The sequence below is a fragment of the Acanthopagrus latus genome, chromosome 23 (assembly GCF_904848185.1).
Source record: "Acanthopagrus latus isolate v.2019 chromosome 23, fAcaLat1.1, whole genome shotgun sequence".
Taxonomy (NCBI): Eukaryota; Metazoa; Chordata; class Actinopteri; order Spariformes; family Sparidae; genus Acanthopagrus; species Acanthopagrus latus.
The window spans coordinates 13,302,606-13,328,597 of record NC_051061.1 but is presented as its reverse complement, the minus strand read 5'-3'; the positions used below and the strand labels follow the sequence as shown (position 1 = coordinate 13,328,597).

Sequence of the window (25,992 nt, the reverse complement as noted above, 5' to 3'; positions counted from 1 at the left end):
CCAGAGGACTAACAGCCCAGTGGCCTCACCTCCCCCAGCACACTACATCTTTACCCATAGCGCAGACAGCATCACCTCTCTGCCTATATAAACCACAGGGCAATCAAGAAAACATATCATTTGAAGGATTACTCACATTAGCTAGGCTGCATGCTCGCAAGCTAGCCCAGATAAACACATTCACACATGCACATGAGTGTGCACATGTACAGCCACACACACATATGCACAACTGCACAGATAGCTGGAAACTTTTGTCCTCTCTCATACCCTCTGCTGTGTTTCAACCTGTCCCCTGCTGCCTCTTCCGCCCCTGTCATCCTTCACTCCATCCATTTCTCCATGCAGTTCTTAAGAAATTAGTGAGTCATGTAGTACTGTTTAAATCTGGAGTCCTTTCAGAATGTTGTATCCCCTCCAAAATGTACCCCAGAGTCTGTTCAGGACACTTTTCCAGCCATCTATGATTCATCCCTGCCTTTTCAGCTGCTTATACCATCATTGTGAGAGCTTGTGTGTGTGTGTGTGTGTCTGTGTGTGTGCGCGCGCGTGCAAGTGTGTTTGTGCACAACCGTGAACATGCCATGTGAACATGGTTTCCCTGTGTGTGCAGGTACTTATATGCAGATCGATGCACATGAGTGCATAAAAAAGAGGTGTTTTTCTGTACATGTATGCATGTGCAGTCTGTCCTCAGTCTGTGTTTGTCCTGATGTAAACAGGAAAGGGAGAGAAAGTGGCCTCCGCTTTGGATTTGAACAGTAGTTGGATTAAATGTCCACAGTGGGAGAAGTAGTGAATCACCTTAATTGCTCATAATAAAACAGCCCTCAAAAACACTTAAACTGCTGAGTGAGTGAAAGTCAGGGGGAGCAAGTGGCAGTAAAAGAATAAAAAGTGTAGTGGAAAAAAATGGGAAAGAGACACATCACCACAGAATCAAATAATACATGTTTTTTCCTCTTACCTGTAGTGGTAGTTATCCATCTAGATTGTTTTGGTGCAAGTCACTGAGTTTTGGAGGTATTGAACATAGCGATGTCTGCTTTGACTCTCTGCTCTGATTAAATGTAAGCAGATAACTCAGATTGTGGTGCTCAAAGTATCCAAAAACACATTTGTAAAATCAACAGCAATATCTCTTTCCTTAAATTATGAGCCATTAACTCAATGTAATCCATGGATGTTGTTGTGAGAAGGAACTATTTGCTTTCCTTATCACTACAGATGTCATGATGTCAGTTTTGTTTTTTCAACACGATTACCATTGTCAAACAAATTCACAATAAACACATTACTGCAAAATCTATAGAAAAAACTTGGGGAAAAAATGCTAGCAATCAAATGTATCGTCAACTTTGTGTACTGTGTTTTTTGTATCTTTTTGACTAATAAATTACCATCAAAATGTCAAAACAATGTTGGGAGGTGGAGGGACATGTGTAAACTCTAACTGTAAAAAAAAGAAAAAAAAGCCCACAAAAAGAAAAATGATTTTCAGCTACTCAGTTACTAGTGGAAAGGCCACCAGATGAATTCATAAACGAAAGATGCACAAGGCCGAACATCTAGCCAGCTGAATTAACCAGTCCAGCCAACATTATGGCCAAGCTGAGGAGGACACAGTCTGCGGAATGTCTTAACCTGCAAAGAGACATTACTGACAACCCGGGTGCCATCTACTCCCATTTTATTTGTGAAAAGGCAGTCATCTCCATGGCTGATATCTCCAAAACCCAACAACTTAGAGTGAACAATCTAGATGGATATAGCACTTCAGGCAAGAGGAATAATTTGTGTTTTTGGGTGAACTGTCCTTTTAACACCTTTAACCTGAGACATGTCTGCTCTGAGATCGTGGACAGTGTCACGTCTTATTTCGTGAGAATGAACATGTAGAGTAAATGTGCGCGTGTGCATGACAGTGACTTCCTAGCCTGTGTTTGCCCCCGCTGTGAGGACATGATGTTCCTGCAACCCTTCAGTGCCTTTTTAGCTCAAGCGGGCCCAAAGTACAACCCACACACTGACCAGCGCACATTAGCCGAGGACAGAGCAGCTCAGCCGCCTACAGAACAGCCTGGGTCGGCCCAAGGCCTCCTATTGTATACATCCCGTCTGCTTTGTCTATGCTACGGTGATAGGTTCCAGTGCACAGGCACAGACAACAGTCTCGTTATAGCGTGTTAATTCTCCCATGACCTCCTCATTGGTTCATGGGTGTCACTCTGGTCAAGTTTCATCTGAATTGGAGGTGCTCGGTCCATTTCCATGCCTGAGAAGGTTGAATGTGTGATGAGCTTGTGTTATAGAATTGAGGCCATCAGAGAGCCATTTGGCCTTCTAGATGATAGTCTGTCATAGAGTAAAAATGTTATTTAGGTCTCTTCAGTACCTAAAGTGACTCAACTGCTGATTTACTTAAATTGCTATTTTGATTCATATCTCTATGAGAACTTCTTGCAAGATGATGATTCTACTATATTTACACTATCAGAGATGTCTGTTGCTTTTCACCAAGGACTCCTTGGTTAACAGTGCACAAGCTTTAACTTAAACAAATTTTAACGTGCATAAGTGATAGAGAAAAACCACACATACCTCTAAAACACTCTGCTCCATATCTATATTTTTTCATGCTGAAATTTTTGGATTTCACAGTAATTAAAACCTCAAGGATAAAAGATTGTTTTGACAGTATCTACTCCCATTTTTTCATGAATTATTTGGGCTCAAAGCTGACAAAAGGAGCTTTGTTCCCGAAAAATGTAATTGCATGCCAGAGAACCCTTGCTTGTGAAGGTATTCCATCAGTCAGGAAACAGTCGAGCTTGTTAACATCAATGAATTTCTGATCTGTGTAGGAATATGCTTCAGACCTCACTCTGTAACTTTGGTCAAATCTTGATGCAAGAGCTCAACCATTGAGGTGATCAGGGCATTTCAGCATCCATAACAAGAGCCTTATATAGTGCAAACCATACCTGAAAATCTCAAGGAGTTTTCTGGGGAAGTAATTATTAGCGTATTAGGTAAATAACAAAAAACCTAAGTAAACTAATGCTCTGGCTTAAGAAGGGATAGCTTAGGGGGCTAAGCATTAATTATGGTGTTAGTATTCACTCAATAAAGGCATCAGCCTAGATCTTCATTAATGAATTAGACATTGTGCCAATCAGTCTCAGAACAAAGAGCAGCATCCTGTTACCAAGGAAAACTCTGTTTGAGAGTCAGGACATGCTGGAGGTTGCACAAGGTATCATGGAGGCTAGGTGGAAAACGAAGGAGCGTATTTTTGTCTCGAATGACGCTCGTCCTGAGAGAGAAAACTGTGGTTCTCGTTGAATCCAGTGTGTCACCATACATAGCTGTAACAGTTAAGTAAACTTTCCATTTAGCAAATTGCTAACATGAGCAGATTCCCTCGTGCTTTGTACAAGAGGTGCTAGTTGGTTGCTCAACACTGTCCAGATCTGCAGCCTGTGTGTCTGATGAAGCTGTCTGTTTACAGCAGGGAAGGCCTTACGTCAGTCAGATGTCAGCTATCGAATGTCAACTATTTCTCTCCCCTCCGTGCACCCACTGCACCTCTTACCTCACTGCCCATAGTGCCGGTGGATGAGGTTTAAATACACACACACACACACACACACACACACACACAAGTACAGTGTACAGTTTTAGCCTTAAGCATTTCTCCACTGTATACCTCGTCCTTCACTTTTCCCCATCTAATTTCCTTGTAAACATCCATGTGTTTGAGCATGCACGTATAATATGCCGTGTTATGTAAACACCTCTCAGGTTTAAACCCCAACAAAAGGCAATTTGTGTCCTGATCTGCTTCTCAAATGCTTATCTTGTTCTTGTGCTTGTCTACTGAGAAGTGGGAAGGAGGGAGGGAAGCAGGGGGAGGGAGGGAGGATGGAGGAGAGAGGAGAGGAAAAGACATGCCCACGGGGCTGCGGCATGTCTTGTGATGTTTGGCGACGTGTCAGGATATGTGTGTGTGTGTGTTTGTGTGTGTGTGTGTGTGTCTATGTTAGAGAGAGTGAGAACGAGGGAGAGGCATGACTCTTGGCACCTGTACAGAATGTATAGGATTGTTTTATCTGAGTGTAATATAACTCCGTGCATTCAGAAGATCTTTTCTATCCCTGCGTGCCAGGTGAGGACAAGAATATGTCTCCCTCTCTATCTGTCCTTCTGTCTCCCTGTGTCCTTGCCTTATTCCGGTGACACGTCGCCTGTGGACACATCAGAGAGGTGGAGGCTTAGTCCTGTCAGCACCTGATCCAGCCTGACCCTTTTTAAGTGGAGGAAGAGCTCACTTTTTCCTGCCCTGGGGCGACAAACAACGAAGACAGCGGGCATTAGGAAAGTGTGAAAAAGTGTACTGATAATGAAATCTAGACACACTGCACGGGGAAAAGTAAGTAGCACGCAGGTGAAAAAGTACGTTTTACAATACTTAGTCAACAGTATCAGACTCCTGATGTGACAAGAGGAAAGCAGGGGAGAGAATGCAGGGTTGGACATGTTTGTGATGTTTGTGGGCTGACATCATGGCTGCATCAGCAGGTGGTGTGTGTTGGATCAACAGGTAGGCCTGTAAAACAGCCTTGTCACGCTGAATGTACACAGCAGTCTCAAAAGTGGGGAGCAACCCTCATCCGTGTCACCGGAAGACTTAGCTGAATGTTTGAGCGAGACTATTTTTATCCCTTTTCTAATGATAAAGGAGAGAGGGAGGAAACAGATGCGACTAGGGTTGGCTGACCTGATAACACTTTCCAAATAAATATTCCTACACCTATTTTCCTTATCAAACTGACTGTACACCCAAGGGCTGGGTGATAAGGACTTAGAATAATATTGTTGGTGTTTCTAGGCTCTTTTGCAATACACAATATGTATCAGTGTTTTGAAATCTCAAAAGCCCAACACAAACACCAGGACTAGGTGATGGAATCAAATATAATTGATATCCCTGTGGCAATATAACTCTATCTATGTTGTATGACTGAAGAAATGCCTTCAAAAAATGAAAGAGCAAACTTCAGAGGGAAGTTTGGTGATTTTTTTTTCTCCAAATGATTGTCAGTGCTGATAATATCTTGATCAAATGGGGCCAGTCTGACTGATATTGCTGATGAGACATGCAATTCACACTGTGAACAGGAGTCTTTTATTACCAAACATCGAGGGACAAGCAACTTGTCGATTGAAAAGTCAGTCAAATAGCACTCTCTGAAGAGTGTTCATTCATTAATTTCTTCATCACAAGTCGTACAACATAGATGTGTTGGGTTTTAGTGTGATGGAAAGACAACACCAGGAAAAGATAACACGTAAAATTAGCCAGACAATATAGTCTCATTTCAAGGTAAAGACATTATATCATTATATTGCTCAGCCTTAGTACTCCCTCTGAACTCAAATTATCATCTTGAACCAAACAAAGATGAGTTTAGTACCCTTTACTGTAAAACTCACTTCATTCAAATTTGACAGAGACAAAAATAAAACTCTCCGAAACCCACTTGGTTAGTATAACAGTCTCCTGTTTGGTCAAAGTAAACCTTTTATTCACTGAGCTAGATGTGAAAATAATCAGGTTCTAGACGCATTTATTCCCTCCACTCATTTTTCAGCTCAGTGGGTGTGTACTGTACTGCCATGTAAGAGGCTCTCACTCGTTCTTCTGAGGAAGACCATGAAACAAGCAAAATAAAAATCACCCAACCCTAGATTGCACCCGTAAGCCAATAAGCTGTATTACTTGCACTTCTCCTTGAAGATTATTCAGCTGTTCACTCCAGTGACATACAACTAATCCCATGATTTTGAACATCAAAGATTCTGATGTGGCACACTGTTTATTTACACTCAAGATGCTGTCAAAGTTTGATATTTGTTTTCCGCCCTGTAGCACATCCTCCTTTCTCCTCACATCCTTCTATCAACCGCTCCCTCTTTCTCACTTTTTTCCTCCTCAGACTGGTCCTTTCTTCCGCTGCCACGCAGCTCTGCCTCTTGTCTCCCTGATGCCAACCTGTGTGTGCGTGCGTGCGTGCGTATGTGCGTGCGTGATGTGGTACGTTCCAAGCAGTAGTCACAGCAGAGGAATGAGGTTGTATGTACAAGGTCTGCGTCATTATCACCACTGCTGTTAAACCTGATGGCAGATGTTGTAAATGCGCCTTTTTAAGCTTGTATATGTGAGCGTGTGTTTATTTGTTTATGTACACGCAAATGTGAACAAGGTGTTCATTAAGCTCGGCCATGTAGAAGGTCTCAGCTGTCTGGTATTCGCTGCATCAGCTGGCTGCTTCTCGGTAGCCCCGTGCTCTTCCCAGTGAAGTCTCTTTCTGTCTATTTCTGTTCTTTCGTCTTTTTCTGCCTTTGTTTCAACTTTCCTCCCCCTCTAAACCAACATTTCCAAGCCTGCTCTTCCCATTGCCATGCCAGCAACAAGACAGTGTGAGGAAAACAGTGGTGCTTAGTACTGAGCATGTTGAGGAGGCGGTGATAAGGGCAAATTGTCCTCTCATGGAGCTGGCTTTGGCAGGTTGCAGGGTCCAAGGTGTCAGTGCCGGTTCAGTGGTAGTTCAGTCATATATTTTATCTGAGGACTACTGCTTCAAATAGGCTCAAAGGTTTCGGGAAAGCTACTGTGTCAGTTAGTCTTTCCTCCACATTGGCAATCACTGGCTGCAAAGTGTTTGTTTGTCTGAATCAGTGACTGTTTGTGTTTATAGCACAGCTGTAAAGTATATTCAACCAACTCCCTTAGGGCAGTCACAGCCCACTGAGGCAATGTGATTGTGATTTTGGGCAATATCAGTATATTTGATTTTGATTAAAAACAAATGTTCACAGATGAAGTAACATTGTAAAGTTTTGTTCTTGTTAATTTTAGTCACGTTTGCCTACATCCTTTGTAACTTATGTCATTAGTTATGGCAGAATGAAACACACTGTTACCTGAAGTTGAATTAAGGTTTTTTTTATTCATTGTTGGAAACATATTGGGTAATATAGCTACACAACTCAACAAAATATGCTTTAAAAAGGTTACATATTTTATTCTTAGAAAAGAGTTGATTAAAGGCTTGGGAGTTTAAAGACATGGGATCATCAGCTATGCACTCCCTCAAGTCTGTTGACTGGCCCAGTATGTATTTAGTGTGATGTGCCAGATGGTTTGTTACACATAACTATCTGAGAAGCCTTCCTCAGAAATTGTCCAGAAAAGTGCAGCACCTTGCAATTCATACATGGCAATGTATGCATAGTCAGTTGGTAAATCAAGAGTGTACACATCTTTTTTATTTCGATCCTTTCCCATTAAGGAAAGCCTTCAGTGTCTCTGCTCTTCTTCCAATAAAGAAAAACTCTTCAGTTATAATTACTAAAGCAACATCTGAGCTAACCTCTTGCGCTGCAGCCATTGTTATGTTTGCATAAACAGTCGGTTTTCTCAGTGGTCATCACACTTAAACCCTGCTCAAGCTGCCAGCAGTTATTCACAGGACGCTGATAGAGCCAAATCACTCGTTAGGCCACAACATAACAAGACCTGGTGATCTTGCGAATCCAGCTCTCTCTCAAGCTAAGTATGTATTTGACCAGGCTTAATAATATCTCAAGACATCTTGAGCGTGCAAAGTGTTCTGAAACATTGGATCTCATCAAAGCACTGACGCCTAGATATAAGGATTTAACCATTTGTTATGATGTATTGCACCTCACCACTGCACCTTCTTGTCATTCTCTCAGGTGGTCTGGTCATTGCAGTACATATAAACGACACTGTTTGTATCAGCAGCTTTTAGCAGCAGTGTCGAGATCACACAGATCACCCGGGCCTCACTCTCAGGTGATTTGGTCTTACGGTTCACACATAGTGAGCCACACGTCTACATTTTGAGGTCACAGGATGCATGCAGGTTTACACCCCTTATAAACCCACCAGGTCCAGGTGTGTGGGTTTAACACAGTGTGCTCCCTACACTCTGCTGGTGTTAAATACAACTTACAACATTTAATCACACAGCGCACTCCAACTTCAGACCTCCATGAATGAGGGCGTTCATTTGATCTTTGACACTGGGAAATCAGTCCAAAGCTCTTTTTCAATTTCAAATGGATTTAAGGGGCCAGTTGAGTTTTTAGAAAAGTGAGAGATCTCTTTCTCCTCGACTGTCCTCCTGTCTCCTCCCACATTGTTGACCATCTTTAAGTGGTCATTGCCACCAGCCATAAACTGTTATGTCCACCTGTAAAGCTCCGGGACCACCTCTGTGCTGCATGGCTGTCTGTATGCTCAGTATAGGCCAATTCTCAACAGCAAGAACAAATAGTAGCAGCTTGATTAATCATTCCAAAATAAGCTCAAATTAACATACTTTAAGAGAGGAGCAGTGAAGTAAATCTTCAGCAGTGTGCATAAAAAAACAGTATGTACTGAAGCTTTTTCTTTTCTTCCAATAAGACTTTATGATGCAAAATGAACTGTTTATCGTCATCTTCTTGCCTTTTAGCCACAAGACACGAGTGCACATTAACATGAATTATTTGCGCAGAGATATGCCTGGTTAAATCATTAGCCATGAAAATCTTTAAAAAGCAGTTCTAAAGAAATGAAATTCAAATGTGAGTCCTCTTTTGTCGTTATGCAACATCCCCTCTGTACTGTCATTTAGAAGTAGACTATTGATGATTTGGTGGTTGGAGGGGATCTTTGCGATGCGTCTTGACCATGTTAGTGGTCATCACTCTTAGAGTTTTGAGGCCAGTTGAAAGAAATGGGCAGCAGCTGGCAGGGCCCGGGCTCGTCATTTTTTTGCGCCAGGTCTCCAGGGAGAGACAGTGCACGTGCCAAGTGCTTTCATGTCATAAATATCCTCCCTAAATGCTTCAGTGCTTTATAATTATAACTCCTTCATCCCCCCCTTTTTTTCTCTCTCGTACTCACTCTCTCATACTACAGCCTATTGTCGGTGGTGTGTGTTTGTGTGTGTACATGCTTATATGTGTGTTGGTGTATGTAATTAGAAAAACAGCTTTCATCGTGTCCACACTAAAAGAGCACAGCGGGGTGAGTTGGTTCTTCCATGTGGTTGTGCTCAACTTTTCAACTCTGGACACTACACTGCACATCACTTTGTCAGCCTCATTAAGCTGTTTTTCCATCTTACTTTGATATTACCATGATGAGTCACACTATAGGCTTGTATACTAAATCTGTAAACCTCAATCATCAGTGAAAATATAATTTATGTTTTTGCTTGCTCTTTGCACATTATGCTGCGTAATCACAATCTAGCTTTTAATTCAAGGTGGGCTAAAGGAAGTATGCAGCATTAATTCTGTTAAACATTCCCAAGTCCCTCAGGTGCAGACAGGACTCCTAGAAACATTATGTCACACACACAATGCCTTACTCATTCTAAAATCTCCCTCTTAATCACAAGATTATTAAATTATTATGTAAATGAGAAACCCAGGAACTTTGACTTTCTCAGTGATCGGTATGCACCATATCACCCCTCTGCTTCTGTCAACCAACAAAACTTACACATGTCATACAACTCAGGTGTGTTTGTCATGGACTTGTGCAGGGTTGCAAAACAAAGGCTATTGTTCTGATTAGCCAGAAGCAGCCATCGGAATTACTATCAACTGTGGCAGTGAAAATTAATCTTTCAAGCACTTAAGGCATGAACGCTGTGCCAGCCAAACCAGTGGCACATCACTGCCAAGCCAAGAGACATCTTGGAGAGCTTGGAAGTTCCCGTATGCGGTGCAGTTGTTGATTGCTTTAGTTATTGCAAAACCTCTTCCAAACAGACGAGCGAGCCTTCTGGATGAGTTCCCCATCAAGGGCTTGTGTAACCCAACATTCTGTGGTCCATTAAGAAACACAAAGACATGGCGGCACGCCGCGCTGTTAAAGAGTCCTTTGGTGTTAATGGCATAATGGTAGTGCTGTGTGTTGATGTAGTAATGTAAGAGATAAGATGTCTGCTGCTGAACAAATAAACAGCTGTGTTGTAGGAAAGATTAAGAGGGAGGGGAGAGTTGAGCGAGGAAGGCTGTCAAACACCAACCAGGAAGAACAACAAGCAATCCAGCTACAACAAGCAGGCCTGATTTCATGTCATTAATGACTGAAATGACTGAAATCCCCTAAGCTAACCACGGTTTAATGGGTGTTTGAGAACAATAGTCTGCTGTTGCTATGTTGTTGTCTGCATGTGTGTGAGAGAGCAAAGGCTCACATAAACTTTTCCTATCACACAAACTTGCAACCTGAGGTGGCAGCCACATTGTAGACAGCTTGGTAAATCCAACTTGCATTTTTACAAAAGCCACAGTCCTGCGATGAGCTCAACACAATGCAATGCAGGGCATTACAAAAAGGTGTCTCTTCTTTCTAATTGTCTCCATTTTGATGTCACTTCCATCCGAGATGACTGCGTCTTTTGGCCCTAACCCTAACCCCCTGAAATAAAAACCGCTGCTTCACTGCCATGATTGCCGCTTAGATTATTACACAAATGCCTTTATCTCTGTTGCTACATCCTGTGCGACAAAAAAAACTCATATACAGGCAGTGTACTCCCCCGTGTGATGTCATCTGGGCAGGGACTGAGTATGTGCAAAGATGGGACAGATTGTAAGAACAACAATTAAGATGAGAATGATGTCAGTGAGGAGATGTGACAGTAATTAACAATCGGACAGTTATATGGGTTTTCAATAGATGTTCTTACATGCGTTTGTGTATGTAAAGGAGGATGTGTTGCAGGGAAGTACCTCCACATATCTCAACCATGACAGAAACTTTGTCTCCCTCCCTAGGGTGGAGGTGAACTTCCTAGCCTCTTCAGAGTCTGCAGGGTCTCTCCCTCTTCCTTTCAGTCTGTCTCTGTCAGAACAGCACATCCATTGTTAAGGGGGGGCAGGAGAGGGTGGCTCTGCCTTTTCATGAGGTCAGAGGGGCTACAGGTAGCGGAAAGGACAGGATTAATCACTTCATCTGGGAGAGGCATAGTGGGGGGGGTGATAGAGCGAGAGATGAGAGAAATAGGCGGGGTGGCGGGAGAATTAGAGGGAAGAAAGGGGTAATTGAGAGGGGAGAGGAAGAGAAAAAGTTATCGAGAACAGACAGGGAGGAAGTTTGGGATGAAGAAAGGGAAAGAGAGACAGGTAGAGACGAGGGGAAGCAATTACCTGCACAAGTGTCTTTGTTGTGCTCAGCGATGCATTCAGTGAGAGGCAGGGCATGGAAAGAGAGAGGTGGTCAAGGGTAATTACCCAAACGCAGGTTTACTCACCTTTGATCCTCTTGCCGCGCATCAGTCATGAGCATCCTGTTAGCTGCGTGATGCATCATCATCATTATCGTCATCATCGTCATCAAGAAAGAGCTCATCCTAAAGAAGAACCTGTTTTTAATTAGAAAGCATTGAAATATATTTTGAGTTAATTCAGGAAATTAAATGACCTATATGTGCTGATTCTTCCTGTGGTATTTTTGCTAAAAAAAACAAAAAAAAACCCAAACAAAAACATTTTGCTAAGGAAATTCTTTTCCTGAATTGCTCATTATTAGTTATACATGACCTGAAACCAACTGCTCCGAAACCCCCCCTGAATCAACAGACTCCATGCCGAGCGCAGGTGGTCGAGGACGTGAGGAGAGTTGAGGGCGCTCCTGCAGATGTTGCCCTGACTAATCACCATCAAAGCATTTTGAGTTTACGTGTCCTATGAGACCGTGCCAATATGCATGTTTTCATGTGCTTGAATATGTGTGCGAGTGTGTTGACATGCATTGGTTGCATGCGTAGCACCACGTGTATGCACGGAGGCCGTGTTGTACATGGAATCACCGAAGTGTGTCTGTGCATCTTTTAGCCTGTGCTTGTACACTTCAAAGAGCGGATGTGTTTTTTGCGAACTTGCAACGTGCGTCTGTGCGTGTGCAATGTGTGAGTCAGTGGCCAGCTGCACCGCACAGGGCCTACCTGTGGGTATGGTTGGCCCGAATCCACCCTCTCAAGTCTGCTTTTTATTCGGTGTCACATAAACAAATACCAGCATGGTCCGTTCACTTCCAAAACCACTCAATAACATCCTTAGATCTCTCCTCAACATCTGTTGACCTGCACTTTTTCTTCTTTTTTCTTTTACCAGGAGGTTCATGTAAAGCAACTCATTTATGTGAGCAGTGTGCAGCAAGGTTACATGGCTGTGTAAGCCTTTTCATATCTAGGTGCTGCATAGCCACAAGAAGAGAAATATTCAACACCCACACATCATTTTGTGAAAACCTGTGTGTTTTCATAGGCAGCATATACTCAAAAGCAGGCAGACTGGTGCAAACACACATTCAGCGACATACACGCTTAAAAGAGAACGGGCTCAAACTTGCCCCACCTTCACTCAGCAGGTCTTGTATGTCTTTGATATATGCCTGACCCTCTTTTATTGTTTTTTCTATATTTCTCTATAAGACGGGTGGTATGTAACTGATTAGATAGATAAATATACCCTGGAGGTGAGAGACAAGCAGAGAGGAGGAGGAGAGGAAGGATACTGAAGTTTTCTCTTGTCCCAACACATCTCGGCAGAGGAACTTTAATCTGCTCAGGCTTCATGCATTTAAACAGCCCGATTAGGAACAGTCTAACAGGCGCTTTCCCTGCCGGGCTGAAACAGAAATTAAGTGCTTAGGCACAGCCGTCATTTTGTTTGTTTTCTCAGTGCCTCTTTCTAAAGATACACTCAGATATAAAGGCTTTGATCGTGTGCTGAAATAGCACAGTTATGTTTAAGCCTATCTGCAGTACTAATAGGATGTAAAGATGCAGAGAAAGTGGCTGAAGCTATGTTATGCTCATTTGTCTGATGATGATATTTTCTTGTGTTTGGTACTTGCATTAAGTGCAAACACCCGTAGTTATAGACATCTAGTAATAATGAAGCACTGGGGGATTTGTTGGAGTAAACTGTGTATGTTCTCACTGAATTTGACGGAGGACAGTTTGTCTCTGTGAGTGAGTAATGCACCGTAATAGCAGGTATGTTGGTAATAACTATGTTATTTCCCTCTCCCCTCTTCCTCTTCCCTGTCTCTTTCTACTTCAGTGACATATTTGATGCCATGTTTCCAGTAACTCACATTGCAGGGGAAACAGTGATCCAGCAAGGTATGTATATACGTTTAGTTTTGATTATTTGATGTTGTCACAATCAATCATATGTACGTAAACTGCAGCACATCACAATTTTCGTGTGTAACCCCTGGCCAGTAACAGTGTGTAGGTTGGGAGTTCGTAAAAAAATAGTCGGGGGGTGGTGCAAACTTTGATTGGTGTGTTACCCTTAAAGTTACACCTTTCCTGACGAAAACATTGAAGATACTGAAAAAGATGAAGACACTGATATTGATAGACCTTAAAGCTAAGGTTATTACAATTTTGATGTGAGATAATTCATCAGGGCATAGATTAAATCTGTGCTACAGATGTTAAGACAAGTATGTGGCAAACAATTAATGTACCATTATCACTCATAACCTTCTCTGGCCCAAACCCCTACTGAAGTGGCCAGTAGATTTGCTTACCCTAGTTACCAGTCAAAAGAACAATGATGATAGAAAACACAACATCCATCTTGTCTGGATGGTGCAGAGGAGCATAAGTGAACACATGGTGTCGGAAACCTTTCTGCTCTGGTCGTTGCACCACCAAAAAAAAAAAAGAAAAAGGCCTCGTTATCTCAAAGAATGCATCTACTGGACTTCCACTATTCACGCTTATTTTGTGCCGCCACTCCCCCGTTCCCTCCCCTTTCCTCTCTTTGCACCACTCACACATTCCCCACTTCTGCACCAGATGTCAGGTCCCTTTCCCCTGCCGAACCACAGTCGTCAAAGCACTCTAGACATCCCTGGACTTTGAGGGAACACAGAACCAGGCCCAGACTGTATTTTTCCAGTAACACCCCACTACACTGGAACTCCTATCAAACACAGACTCAGACATGTTAATCACATATTTGAAACACTGAAAACACACATTCTCACAGACAAATTCCCACCTTTAGATAATACTGTGTTCGCAGGTTACATTTGTGGAGCATGCCATACAAACACACACTCTCTTTAACACTGAATGGAGGCTTTTGGACACTCACTGAATTACACACTAGCTCAGTCACTCCCACCTACTCTTAAAACAGCATCCAGGAGTATATCAGTCCTAATTTGGTGATAATACGTCTAGCTAACTTTGCGGGGCCCCCAGACCCAGACAGTCCATTGTTATATACACTACAGCATGTGGTATACTGTATATACAGTGCTGATGTCATTGCTAATGTCTGGACTACTGTACAGCTTCTAAAAAACTTGCATGCTACCGTCCCATCACACACTATTTAGACACAGCTAGGAGTTATCGCCTGTGTGGCTCGAGTGGTATTTAAACAAAGACAGAATTTTACTCTATCATAACCTGCGATGTGCTGTATGTAGATATTTTCTACATTTTTTTTAAAATTCCAACGTGAAATCAGTTCTGAAAGATGAACACCTTTAGCTGTATGGTGCACCAAAACTGTGAGAGCAAAACACCTTAGAGGTTGAGGATGTGACCCATGTTTTCCTCCTGAGCAAAGCCGAAGGACCTAAACAATGTGCACGACAATTAGCTTGGCACCAACATGCCTGTGTGTGTGTGTGTGTGTGTGTGTGTGTGTGTGTGTGTGTGTGTGTGTGTGTGTGTGTGTGTGTGTGTGCGCACGTTCTGGTCAAATATTTGTCTGCACTCACAGGCACAGGGGGATTGGAAGGCTGCAAAACAAAGACCCGAGCACCCAAGTGATAAAAGACAGGAAGAGTCGAAGAAAAGAAAGACAGAGCGAGAAGTAATTGAAAGAGAGATAGAGGAGATGAAAGAGAGGGAGGCAGAGACAGAGAGAGGGAGATAGGACAGGGCCATGTTGCAGCAGGTTGTGTGTGTGTGTCTGGGGGTCTCCACTGGGACAAACCGTCCCACAGACAAACGAGCGTTTTGTGTGACAAATAGAGCTATATGATTAACGAGCACTCTCCACTCAGTATTAATTAGCCGTGTGAACTCCTGTGAACTTTACACACGGGGCGCTCTCAGCCTTTCAACTCTTCAGGTGAACACACGCACGCACACCCTCACTTGGTACCTATGAAATGCACACACATGCATACTTGAGCCATGTATACTCATGCATCATCGCCCACTTGTGCCTCTGAATGAAGTGACATTCACAGTCACATTTGTATTGTAAGCGGTAGCTGCAGGGAGAGCTTCACAGTGCTCACATATGTGGCTGTCAGTCCTTTGTAATAATTTCCCTCCAGCCCTATGTAACGGATAGCATAATTAAAGGAACACTTCACCATTTTTCAGCCTTATCTCCAGACTAGATGCTTTTAGCGGTCATCAACCAACCAGATCCCATGGCCTGCTTCAAGGTTTAGGGTTCGCTTTGAAAACACAGAGCACAAACAGGGATCCGGTCAGCAGACCAGACGACATTTGGAGTTGCCTGCCTTGCATATATGAGACCCTTCAATTAGTTGCATCTGATACAGGAAACACAGAAGTGGAAACAATTGCTGCTGGAGACAGTGCAGCTGATATAACGTATTAAGTGATTGTAAAAAAGGTATTTGTATCCTTTATTTAATAAAAAGCATAGATAACACATAGTGAAAATACAATACTTGGGATAATGTCTTCTCCAGCTAATCCAAGTAATTTTTATAAGCACACTTTTATTGAGTTTTGCTTTAACAATTCACATATCACAGAGAGACATTAAACAGAAGCAAAAATGTGTCCTATGATGACAACATTGATATAGATATTGGACTACACAGCATCATACAGTTAACATAGGAGCCACATCGACATCCCTCAGGAAAATACCAAGTACATCACATTTCTGCTGAAGCACTTGAATAAATGCACTTAGTAACATTCCACCACTGAATCCTTTTTCACTAAAGTAGTAGCCATTTTTTTCTTTGGCAAGCAGACATCATGGAACGCCTTAATCGGGCAACGGCACAGCAAGTTGCATCTTTCCGGACAAGCCTAGTACGGGCTGCCTAAAATGCCCATCCACAGAATAAGCCCTTTTCTGATTTAGACAACAACATGTCCTCTCCGCTGCGGCAACCCTCTGACCATACTTAAGGAAATTTAAGGAAAATATTCAAGCAAATTCTTTTGCATTTAGGGAGATTCAAAAGAGCGGAGATTCCAGGAAGGCGCCGCTCCCAGTCAAGATATACTCATATAACCCAGTGTAAAATGGTAACTTTTATGGACTGTGGATTTCTTTATGAAGGTTAAGGTTGGATCTTCTGTGACAGTCCTCAGAATGTGACTATATGTTCATTCTTGAGGGCCTCATCTCAGTACCTCTCTCTGTGCCGTTAATAAAGAGCAATAGTAATTAATGTTTGGTTAGAAATTAAGTCCAATGACAAAAACTAAGAAACGGCTCTCAGCACAACAGTTAAGTTTCATAGAGCCCCCCTTAATTTTAATGTTGTATTTTGCACTGATTAAACATAACTTTTAATTGGTAAGATTTAGCTGTTTTCTGCTGTTTTTATGCTAAGGTTTGCTAACTGATTAAACTTCTGTGTAGAGTAGCGATGTATGGAACAGAATAAACAAAGCCTCTCGTTGTGCATTTTTAATTTGTACTGAGGTGTTGCAGCTCTGCACACTCAGGCCCCTCTGTTTCAGAGTTTCCATTATTAAGCTACACAAGCAGCAGTAATGAGCACTGCTATTGCTGCAACTTTCTGCTGGCGAGAGCCCCATTTCACAGAGATATTGGCAGGCCCAGTGAAATGTGCATTCTGGGGGAGGCAGCGGCATCTCTGGCACTGGGTGCTGGGTCTCAGACCTAACAAGAAAAATGATAGCAAGATGAGTAATCAACACTTTAAGCAGAAGTGATGGAAGTTAACAGGCCTGAGGAGTGTGAGAAAATGTCTATCTGTTTACGTCTCGATGTTTCATGATGGCTTAAACTATCAACTTATTTTTGCTCCTCAGCTCACAGAAAATGGTATTCTAAGTGTTTGACGAATGGATTTAATCTCTTAATGCATCCATTTTGGTTTAATGGTTTAAAAATCCACCTCTAAGAACTTAAACAAGAGGTGGGAGTAATAGGAAGAATAAGCTTTCCTGTCGGCTCCAGGTGCTTTTCCTTCTTTTTTTTTCTGCTCTCTCACAAACTCCCTTTTTTCTCCTCCTCTCCTCCCTCCAGGCGATGAAGGAGACAACTTCTATGTGATTGACCAAGGTGAAGTGGACGTAAGTGGAGACACAAGCACACAAACAAAAACCCTCATTCATTTTCTCCTCAAAGTCATTTCTTTTATTCAGTTCATCGACTAAAGCAAAACATTACAAATGAAGGGGATTCCAGTATGCCGAGTGCCAACAGCTAGGCTATAAGACGGATTGTGACTCAGTGGGAAAACCCTGCCTTCTTCACTCATGTTGAGACAATGTTTCCCCCTAACAATGGACAGGTTGTATTAGATTGCCCCCATGTTTTGTTCCCTTCAAAGTTCGGTTCTACTCCGATGACAATCTGAACATGGCGCTCTAGAGTCCGCTGCACTGTGAAGGCACCCAAACTGAGGTAGTCTTTTGTCTTAGCAAGTCTGACACAGAGCGATAGAGTTAAGTGGAGAGATAAAACAGGAGCTGATGGAACGTTAAACAGGAAGTGACCTTATCGGCTTACAGAGACGCCGGGTAAGAGGAGAGAAGCAGGTTGGCAAGCTCGGCCGAGCGTGCCAATATAGACAGCCCACCTGACAGAAATAAGCGTATATACACTGAGATGGTGCCATGATAGAAAGACTATGAAACGCTTACCCAACCGTGTTGCATTGACTTGGATTATTTCCGGTGGTTTCTTGTCAAATGTGATAAGTACTGATGCCTAGTTCCAGATTCTTATGAAACACTCAAGGACTCTGATTGTTCCATACCCATATTTAGGCTTAATAGATAGGATACGTTGTAAGGGGAAAAGATGAGAAAATTGGCACGCCGAATTGTCGTCTCAAATTCTTTAGACTGAACCACCTCATTTTTTTATGCCAAAGGAAACGTTGCATATTCAGTTTAGTTAAGTCTTGTTTTTTCTTTTGCTCTTTTTTCCTCAGCTCCAGTGTTAGGCAGTGTTGTGTAAGATCTGATACTCAGTGTATGATAATCCTACTCTCACAACAGAGTCTCTTTAGTGGGAAAAACAGTTTGTTTGTTTTTTTTTTTTGTTTTAACTGCTTATCTCCCGGTCTTTGGGCTCTTTTTTCTTGCTAAAAAACGCTGGTAGTGTACATGGCAGAGCTGGGTTGAAACACGTGCAGTAAGGCAGCGCTATTGTAACAGAGGGCTGACTAGACAGTTAACAACAAGCTTACAATGTGCAAGGTGATAGAAGCACAACAATTGCCAGCTCTATCAGATGGATGGATGATGTGCTTCCACAAATTAGCTTAACTGTCTGTGCTATGACATATTTCTGTCTGATAAAGCTCAGTTTTCTTCATTACCAGTATGACGGATAAAAAGTCCAGCCCGATCCACTATATTGTTGATTGCCTGAAAAAGAGCGACAGTAAAGGTTAAGGGATTTTCAACTAGTAGCGCTAGAAAGCCAACAAGCTCTGCTGAGTGCGGGGCTTTTTCTTGAGGTGGCAGCACGCTAGCACATATGCTCTGTTTTCCTTTGAAACAATTGGAAACGAAGGCTGTCTGAGAAACAAAACTGTGAACACAGTCCCTTAGGCTTTGGCTCAACTTCATGTTAGTTTAGCCCAGAAGCTGCAGTATCACTTTGTGTCTTCATCATCTGTCCTGCTCTGGGCTGGACCTCGACCTTCCTCTGTCTGCCACCGATGAATCTTTGGCATCTGCTGCCACAGCCAGGATCCTATCATTCGGCAGCCAAACTGAGAGAGGACCTCTATCCTTGGCCTCACCCCCATGCTCCTATGCGTCTTCTCCACCTCACCCTGCAATCCGCCCCTCTATCACTACAGACAGCTGCTGCCTCCCAGCCACAGCTCAGGCACTAAACTACTTCAAGCTCGGTGCCGAGGTTATTAAAGTGTGGAGATGTCTCTCATTAGAGAGGAGTGTAAATCTGCCGGCATCCCATAAACTGCCTGAAAGCTGACAACCACTGCCACTGATGTAAACACCCCACCACGTCTGCACACAAGTGTATTCACTTACTGACATCGGCCTGTATTTATATGGGTGAACCACGAGAGAAATTAAGACTTTCATTCCCAATGTGAGATGATCTTGAAGGAAAAAAATGCTGTTTTTTAATTAAATACTGAGCTTCCAGTAAAACTTTACTTTAGGTTCCCCTATTTACAGTAGCACTTATTCACAGTACAGTATATTATAGTATAATGAAGTTGTACTCCACCAGTGTGCGCCTATAACTTTAGACTGTATAAACACATAATAAATGACAATATAATAAAACACAGATGGGATTATATAAACATGTCTTCATGGGAGAAATTACAAATATAGACAAATACTGTACAATAAGACACACTTAAAATGTCCTTATATCTGCCTACAACTATATTACAATTGGTAACAACGTTTGCATACTGATTGTAAATGCTGAATAGAGTCCATAGTGAAGTGCTACAAAGTTAATTTATGCCACAGGTGATTATATCTGATATTTTGTCAGCACATGTTACCCAAGTGCTTTTTCCTTAAAGGGAAATTTCACCCAAAAATGAAAATTAAGTCATTATCTACTCAACAGCATGCTGATGGAAAGTCAGGTAAAGTTTCATTTGTGGAGATTCAGAACAAAACTAGTAGATGGGGACTTGCTTTAAAAGAAGAAAAACTACAGCCAAAAATGACATAAAATGGTGCCATTAAGCTTGTCTGGCACAGTCCAAATCCCCAGAAGCCCAGGGATTCCAATTTGATTTGAGAAGATATGATTATGAGAAGATGCTGTTTTGTTGTCAAGCTCCAGAAAAGCTTTGTGAAGTACTAACCTCAGCTGACTTTTCATGGATTAAGGGTGACAAGATAATGAGTGAAATTAAATTTCTGGATGAAAAAATTATATTGAAGAAGAGAAGTCTTATTTTATATTTTATCATTAGTGTAGACACTGCATTTGGGAATGAACATTGAATAATTGCTGCCAAATAGACAACAAGAGACAGACTGTTCAAGACCTTCTCTCACACAGACATTCACACAGCCCATGGCCATGCACAGAGAAACACACTCCAAGTAACTACAAACAGAAACACACAGCAACATCGCAGCCTGCTCATCCACCTTCCAGTACTTTTGATTTGTTGCCTGTTAATTACCACCAGGCACACACCGCTCGCTGTGGATATTCGCATAGTTAAAACCCAGTGACAGCTGCAAGACAGCGTACATTGTTCAGTCTTTCTCATCATGAACTCCACTTTACCTTCCGCACAGTGCTGACTTGATACAGTGCAAGTGTTTCCAATTTCACTCCTTATGGACCACCTTTTCTGTGGGTCTTTGCTCCAGCTTTACCCCTTGCACACCTGATCCAGTGAGCATGTAAAGCTGCTTATCTGAGCAATTTAAATAACTCTAGTTGACCAGGAGCTGCATTAATGTGTGTGTGTGGAACCTTACTGGATCAAATGTACAACGAAGACTGAGCCAAGAACTGCATGTCAGAAGATACTTGAGGTCAAGAATGAAAATCTGTGCATCACCTGTTTAGTCTATTGCATTTCTAAACTTGACAAAACTGTTGCCAGCACTCTGCATCTCTTTGAAGCCACAACAGTTTATAGTGAAGGATGGGTCCCCTGTGTTCTACTCTGAGGCTTGGATAATGGCTCGCAACAATCCCTGCAATTCACAGCCACTGGAGGGATAAACCCTTCCTCCCTCCCTCCCCTCCTTTCTCTCAGTGTTATTAAGTCAACAAGATAGTGGATAGTGTGTCGACAGGTGAAACCGTAACGGCCCCAGAGACAGCCTGAATGAGTCTCGATGAGTTTGAATTGTCTGTAGAGCTATAGTGGCTGGCCTAAATAGAGCCGTGCGTGAGTGTGCGTGTGCATGGAGGTAAACATGCATGCAAATGTCTATAGGTGTTTTAGATCTACTACAGATTTCTGTCCTCCATCACCCCTGAATCAAAGGGAAGGTCCTAACGAGACATGACACAGGGAAATAAAAGGGATAGATGGAAAGATAGGAGGGATAGAGGGCCTTTTAGAGGGTCTCATTTGAGGACTTAGCAGGGATCAAATGCTTAGGGACAAGCCCACGAAGCATATCAAACAGCCTGGAGTCTGGAGAGAGGGGCGAGAGGGATTGGGAAATGTCTCTGGATGGATAGAAAAGTTGAAATGACACACAAAAAAATGCATGATTTACATTGTTCACAAGCGTTAAAGCTGATGCAACACCCTGCTCATCACTCTGTTTCTTTTTCTGTCCGCAGGTGTATGTGAACGGGGAATGGGTGACCAGTATTGGAGAAGGAGGTAGTTTTGGAGAGCTGGCCCTGATCTATGGGACTCCCAGAGCTGCCACCGTCAAGGCCAAGACTGATCTCAAACTGTGGGGCATCGACCGAGACAGCTATCGGCGCATCCTCATGGTACGAAACTCAACACACTAGTCTGTACTTCTGTACTCACTTGGAAGTAAGTTCAAGCCTGCACATACTTTATCTGACTCCAATGCAACTTGGTTGAATAATGATTACCTCAAATTTTCATCAAAGGTGACCTGTCGAGTTTTCTAGTTAACAACCCAAGATTACATTTGCATTCAATTTTGGTCTCAAAAACGATTTGCAGTGATCTTCCCTGTCTTTGCTGGCATATTACAGCATACAGTATCTTGGCTATTAAATGCAATCTATACCTCTGTGGCAATAGTTATGAACCACTGGCGGAGTGTGTGGCTTTGCGGGCATGTTGTAGGAAGTCTGGGACTGCTGAGGGCTGTTCAAGCCACAATTCATCCTGTCCACAAGGACCCTCAAGCAGACATTCTGCAGACTTCCACAGAGGCTGGTTGGAGTACAGAATTCAGCATACTTCACTTATTTAATTATCCACATTTTCAAAATTGATGTGATGCCCAATGATGATGAACAAAAATACCTTATTATGTATTGGTAAAGTGTAAGTTGAGCATTGAAGACGTGAAATAATCTTTACCCACCCCATGATACAGAAATATGTAGGGGCATTTATTATTGTAGGTCTGCGGCATATCTTAGCATTGCAGAATCGCTTCCTCGCAGACGTGATGTGATGGCAGTGAACAAGTCACAGTCTGGTGACTGAGTGGACATTTTGATCCAGTCTATTTTGCATCATCATCGTGTGCATCTTACTGTATGTTTGCAAGTTAGTCAATACATTGTACCATGTATAGAAAACAGCCGTATGCTGCTACTAGAGGTTAAAACATGTCATGCAGCTCATTTTGTAACTTGCTCACAAACACGTTCACATTCAGCAGGCAGCAGTGGGACCTCTCCAATACCTGCCAATCTGTACCCAGGAACAGGAGGAATAGAAATAACACAAGCTGCCATACCTGAGTCGCCACCTACAGGCAGAGAAAGTAGTCGCTCCCACTCGTCCCCTCCTACTTAACAGGAGGCCATTGTGTTACTGTAATCTCCAATCATTGTTGGATACTCAAATAGAAATGTGGTTCATCTCCCAGCACTAACACACTAAGTAATGGTTTATGAAGAATCTGTAAATTCATCTTTAAAATGAATGTACAAATCTTGTGTTGTATAATCAAATGCGGTTGATATCAAGCTTTTTTGGGCAAGTAAGAGTGAGAAATGTAAAAGTAGTCACTATCCTTCCAATACACTAAAAAAAAGCAAAATGCGTGAGTGAGCAAATTGTTCAAACATTACATTTTATTTTCTCAGAGTAGTTTCTTCCTTGCGACAGAAAAGTCTGGTTACACATGATGACACCCTTTCCGTAATTCAACAGAAAACATGCTGTAAATGAAAAATGCACTCCAGTGGACTGCGTCTCCAAAGTCTTATCATTTGTGGTGAGCCGCTTAAGCAATATTTTTCTCCTACTCAACCACTTAAGACTCCTTAAACACTTAAAACACATGCTTTCATGTTTAGACTCAAAGTATACATCCACACACATGCACGTTGAAAAACCACCTCCGCCAATGTGTGCATCCTCCATCCTCCCGTTTTAAGGTCTCTACAGATCGATTGCTGGAGGAAGAAACAGGGAAAGAGGAAAAAAAAAAACAAGAAGAGCTGTGGCAGGGTCAACGCTAATGCCTCCACACACTTCCTGCTCCAGGAGCTTATCTAGCAAGAATGTCTAAATGTTTAAACTGGAAACACAAGGTGCTCTGCCCTAGCTGTCATACTGATTCACGCACACATACACACAATTTGGCCGCTGTTAGAAATACTAATCACTGTGTCTGTGTGTGTGTGTGTGTGTGTGTGTGTGTCTCCGTGCCCAACTATTCACTTCCTCAAATGTCCCTAACGTCTTACTTCAAATAAATTAGATAGCCTCCAATTAACCTCCCGAACACCCGTGTGCACCTAAGGCTTCAGCAGCTGTGAAAAATCAGCTCTGTGTTAAACAGTTTGAACCCACAGAGATTGGAAGAAGCTCTGTGTTTGGACCTTTCAGCTCAATGTAATGTTGGCACCAGCCTGCCTAGCACTCATGTCACCTCTTCAGCGCATAGTTGAACTGAGGGCACAGTCTGCCCTGGTAACCTTTCTTTGAGAGCATATTCTCTCCCTCTTTCTCTCTCATTCCTTCGCTCCTTCCAGCAGCAGCAGCAGGAGTGGAGACGGGGTGAAGCAGAATTCAATTATGTGAACCTGTAGTTAATTATTGCTGTCAATGATTTGTAAAGCTGTTTTTATAGAGTGTGGTATTCTGGCAGCGTCTTAGGCCAACACAATGATCACTCTCTGTGTGTCTAAGTGTGTGTGTGTGTGTGTGTGTGTGTGTGTGTGTGTGTGTGTGTGTGTGTGATTGCGTGTGTGTGTGCGTGTGTGTGTGTGTGTGTGTGTGTGTGTGTTTGTTTGTGTGTTTCCCAGTGAAATTATGCTGAGTGCCTGTGTCTGCAGCTAGTTAGTTAGGAGCCCGGGAAGGTGTGCTGCCGCTACCATGAGTTCCAGTGTTTGCACATCTGCTGCTCTCTTGTCCTGCATCTCTGCTGGATCTCCATAGTGTCAAATAAAGAGCTTGACTGTCTAGTTAAAGTAAAAAAAAAAAAAAAAGTTTAAAAAAAGTTCACGAAACATTACAGTTCCGTAAGTCCATTATAATCAAACTAACTCTTCTTGAATTGTTGCAGAGTAGAGCTGAGGGATGCACATTTTAAGAAATGTCTTTAATTGATAGTCAGCTGCCTTAATAATTATCAGTTAATCAATAATAATACATGCGCATAGAAAACCATTTTAATTATTATATGTGGAGCTAGACAAACAAACACCAAGATACTTGACTGATTAACTAAATAACTAAATAACACTAAATAGTGACTACATTTTAACTGTGGGGCTCCCTTCTGTCGCTGTTTTACCAACAAATTTCAACCCATAATGATGCTACAAATGGCTGATATTAGTGAATGAAATAATAACAGTTAGAATGTGCTTAGAATGTCTTTTTATTTATTTATTTTTTAATTAAAGAATAGTTGTATTTTTCACAAAAACACTTTCTCATGCAAGTGTTTTGTATTTTATTTTGACATACATAATAAGCAAGTATTTGTAAGTCGTAACAAGATACAAATAATAAATGTTCAATTGGTGCACATTGGTTTTGATTAACTCCACAAGCCAATGTATAATCAATGCATTAAGATGGAAAGTAAAAGCAACATTATGTAACATTAATGTAGGCAAGCTTTTAAAGTCAATCTGAAGAAAGGTAGTTGATTTTTAACAAGAACTATAGACATATATAACTCTCCCTTTACACCGTACCCTATACCTCCACCCAACGGCAAAACCTGACACACACACATTCATGCCGTAGTCACCGTCATCAAATCTGGTCTTTCATCCACTGAGCATGTTGTTGACACAATGTCAAGTATCTTGTCATGTAAAATCAAAGCCAAGGCGGTCCCCGAAAACCACCTAACCCCCCACCTCCTCTGCCTCCTTCTCCTCCACCTCCTCCTCCTCCTCTCCTTGTCCAGGAGTGCATTTAGTCAACAATGTAATGCCATTCCCTTTGATAAATACACTCATTGTGTAGCTGCCAGTCAAACAATGCCCACCTTGTTGTGTCATCTTGGTATTTTAAAACACGCCAAGCCATTAACAAACTGACAGACCACTGTCAACAAACAGAGTCCAAGATGAAAGGACACAAGGAGAAATGATACCAAGAAATGAGGGATGATGTTGGGGGGGTAGAGGAGTAGAGGGGAGGGCGGCGTGTGTGTGTTTCGCGTTGGACCGAGATGAAGGTGATTGGGCGTAAGGTGCGGTTGGTTTAGTCTGGCTTCGCTCCACACCTCAAATCTTTGATGATTCTACCTCAAAGACAGCGAGCAGACACAGAGGCTGGTTCATCTTTAACCACGGGAGGAGCGAACACATTAGGGCCAACGGGAGTAAGGGGAGGTTTCTACATGAAACATTTGCTCCGGCCCCCCCAAGTCGATAGGAAGGACATGGACCGATACAGATAAGGAAGAATGCGAACTGGAAAAAAAAAAAAAAGATGTGCACTGACAAAATGAATGATAACGCGAAATTTTAGATTCATTTCTTTCCCAGTGTTGGTGACAACTCCGGCCCACCCAGCCCTTCTCACAGCCGTGGAATAAATCAGACCTGCTG

General features: G+C 42.4%; 1 protein-coding gene across 4 annotated transcripts in view; it reads left to right on the top strand.

The window, feature by feature from the left end:
* prkar1b (protein kinase, cAMP-dependent, regulatory, type I, beta) overlaps positions 1–25,992 on the top strand; it is a 67,530-nt gene that overhangs the window by 26,535 nt on the left and 15,003 nt on the right. For all 4 annotated transcript variants that reach the window (XM_037089984.1, XM_037089986.1, XM_037089988.1 and 1 more), the window contains 3 exons: positions 13,162–13,223; positions 17,350–17,396; positions 21,595–21,753. In XM_037089984.1, the coding sequence (XP_036945879.1) occupies positions 13,162–13,223; positions 17,350–17,396; positions 21,595–21,753 (268 nt within the window). The remainder of the gene's footprint in view (positions 1–13,161; positions 13,224–17,349; positions 17,397–21,594; positions 21,754–25,992) is intronic.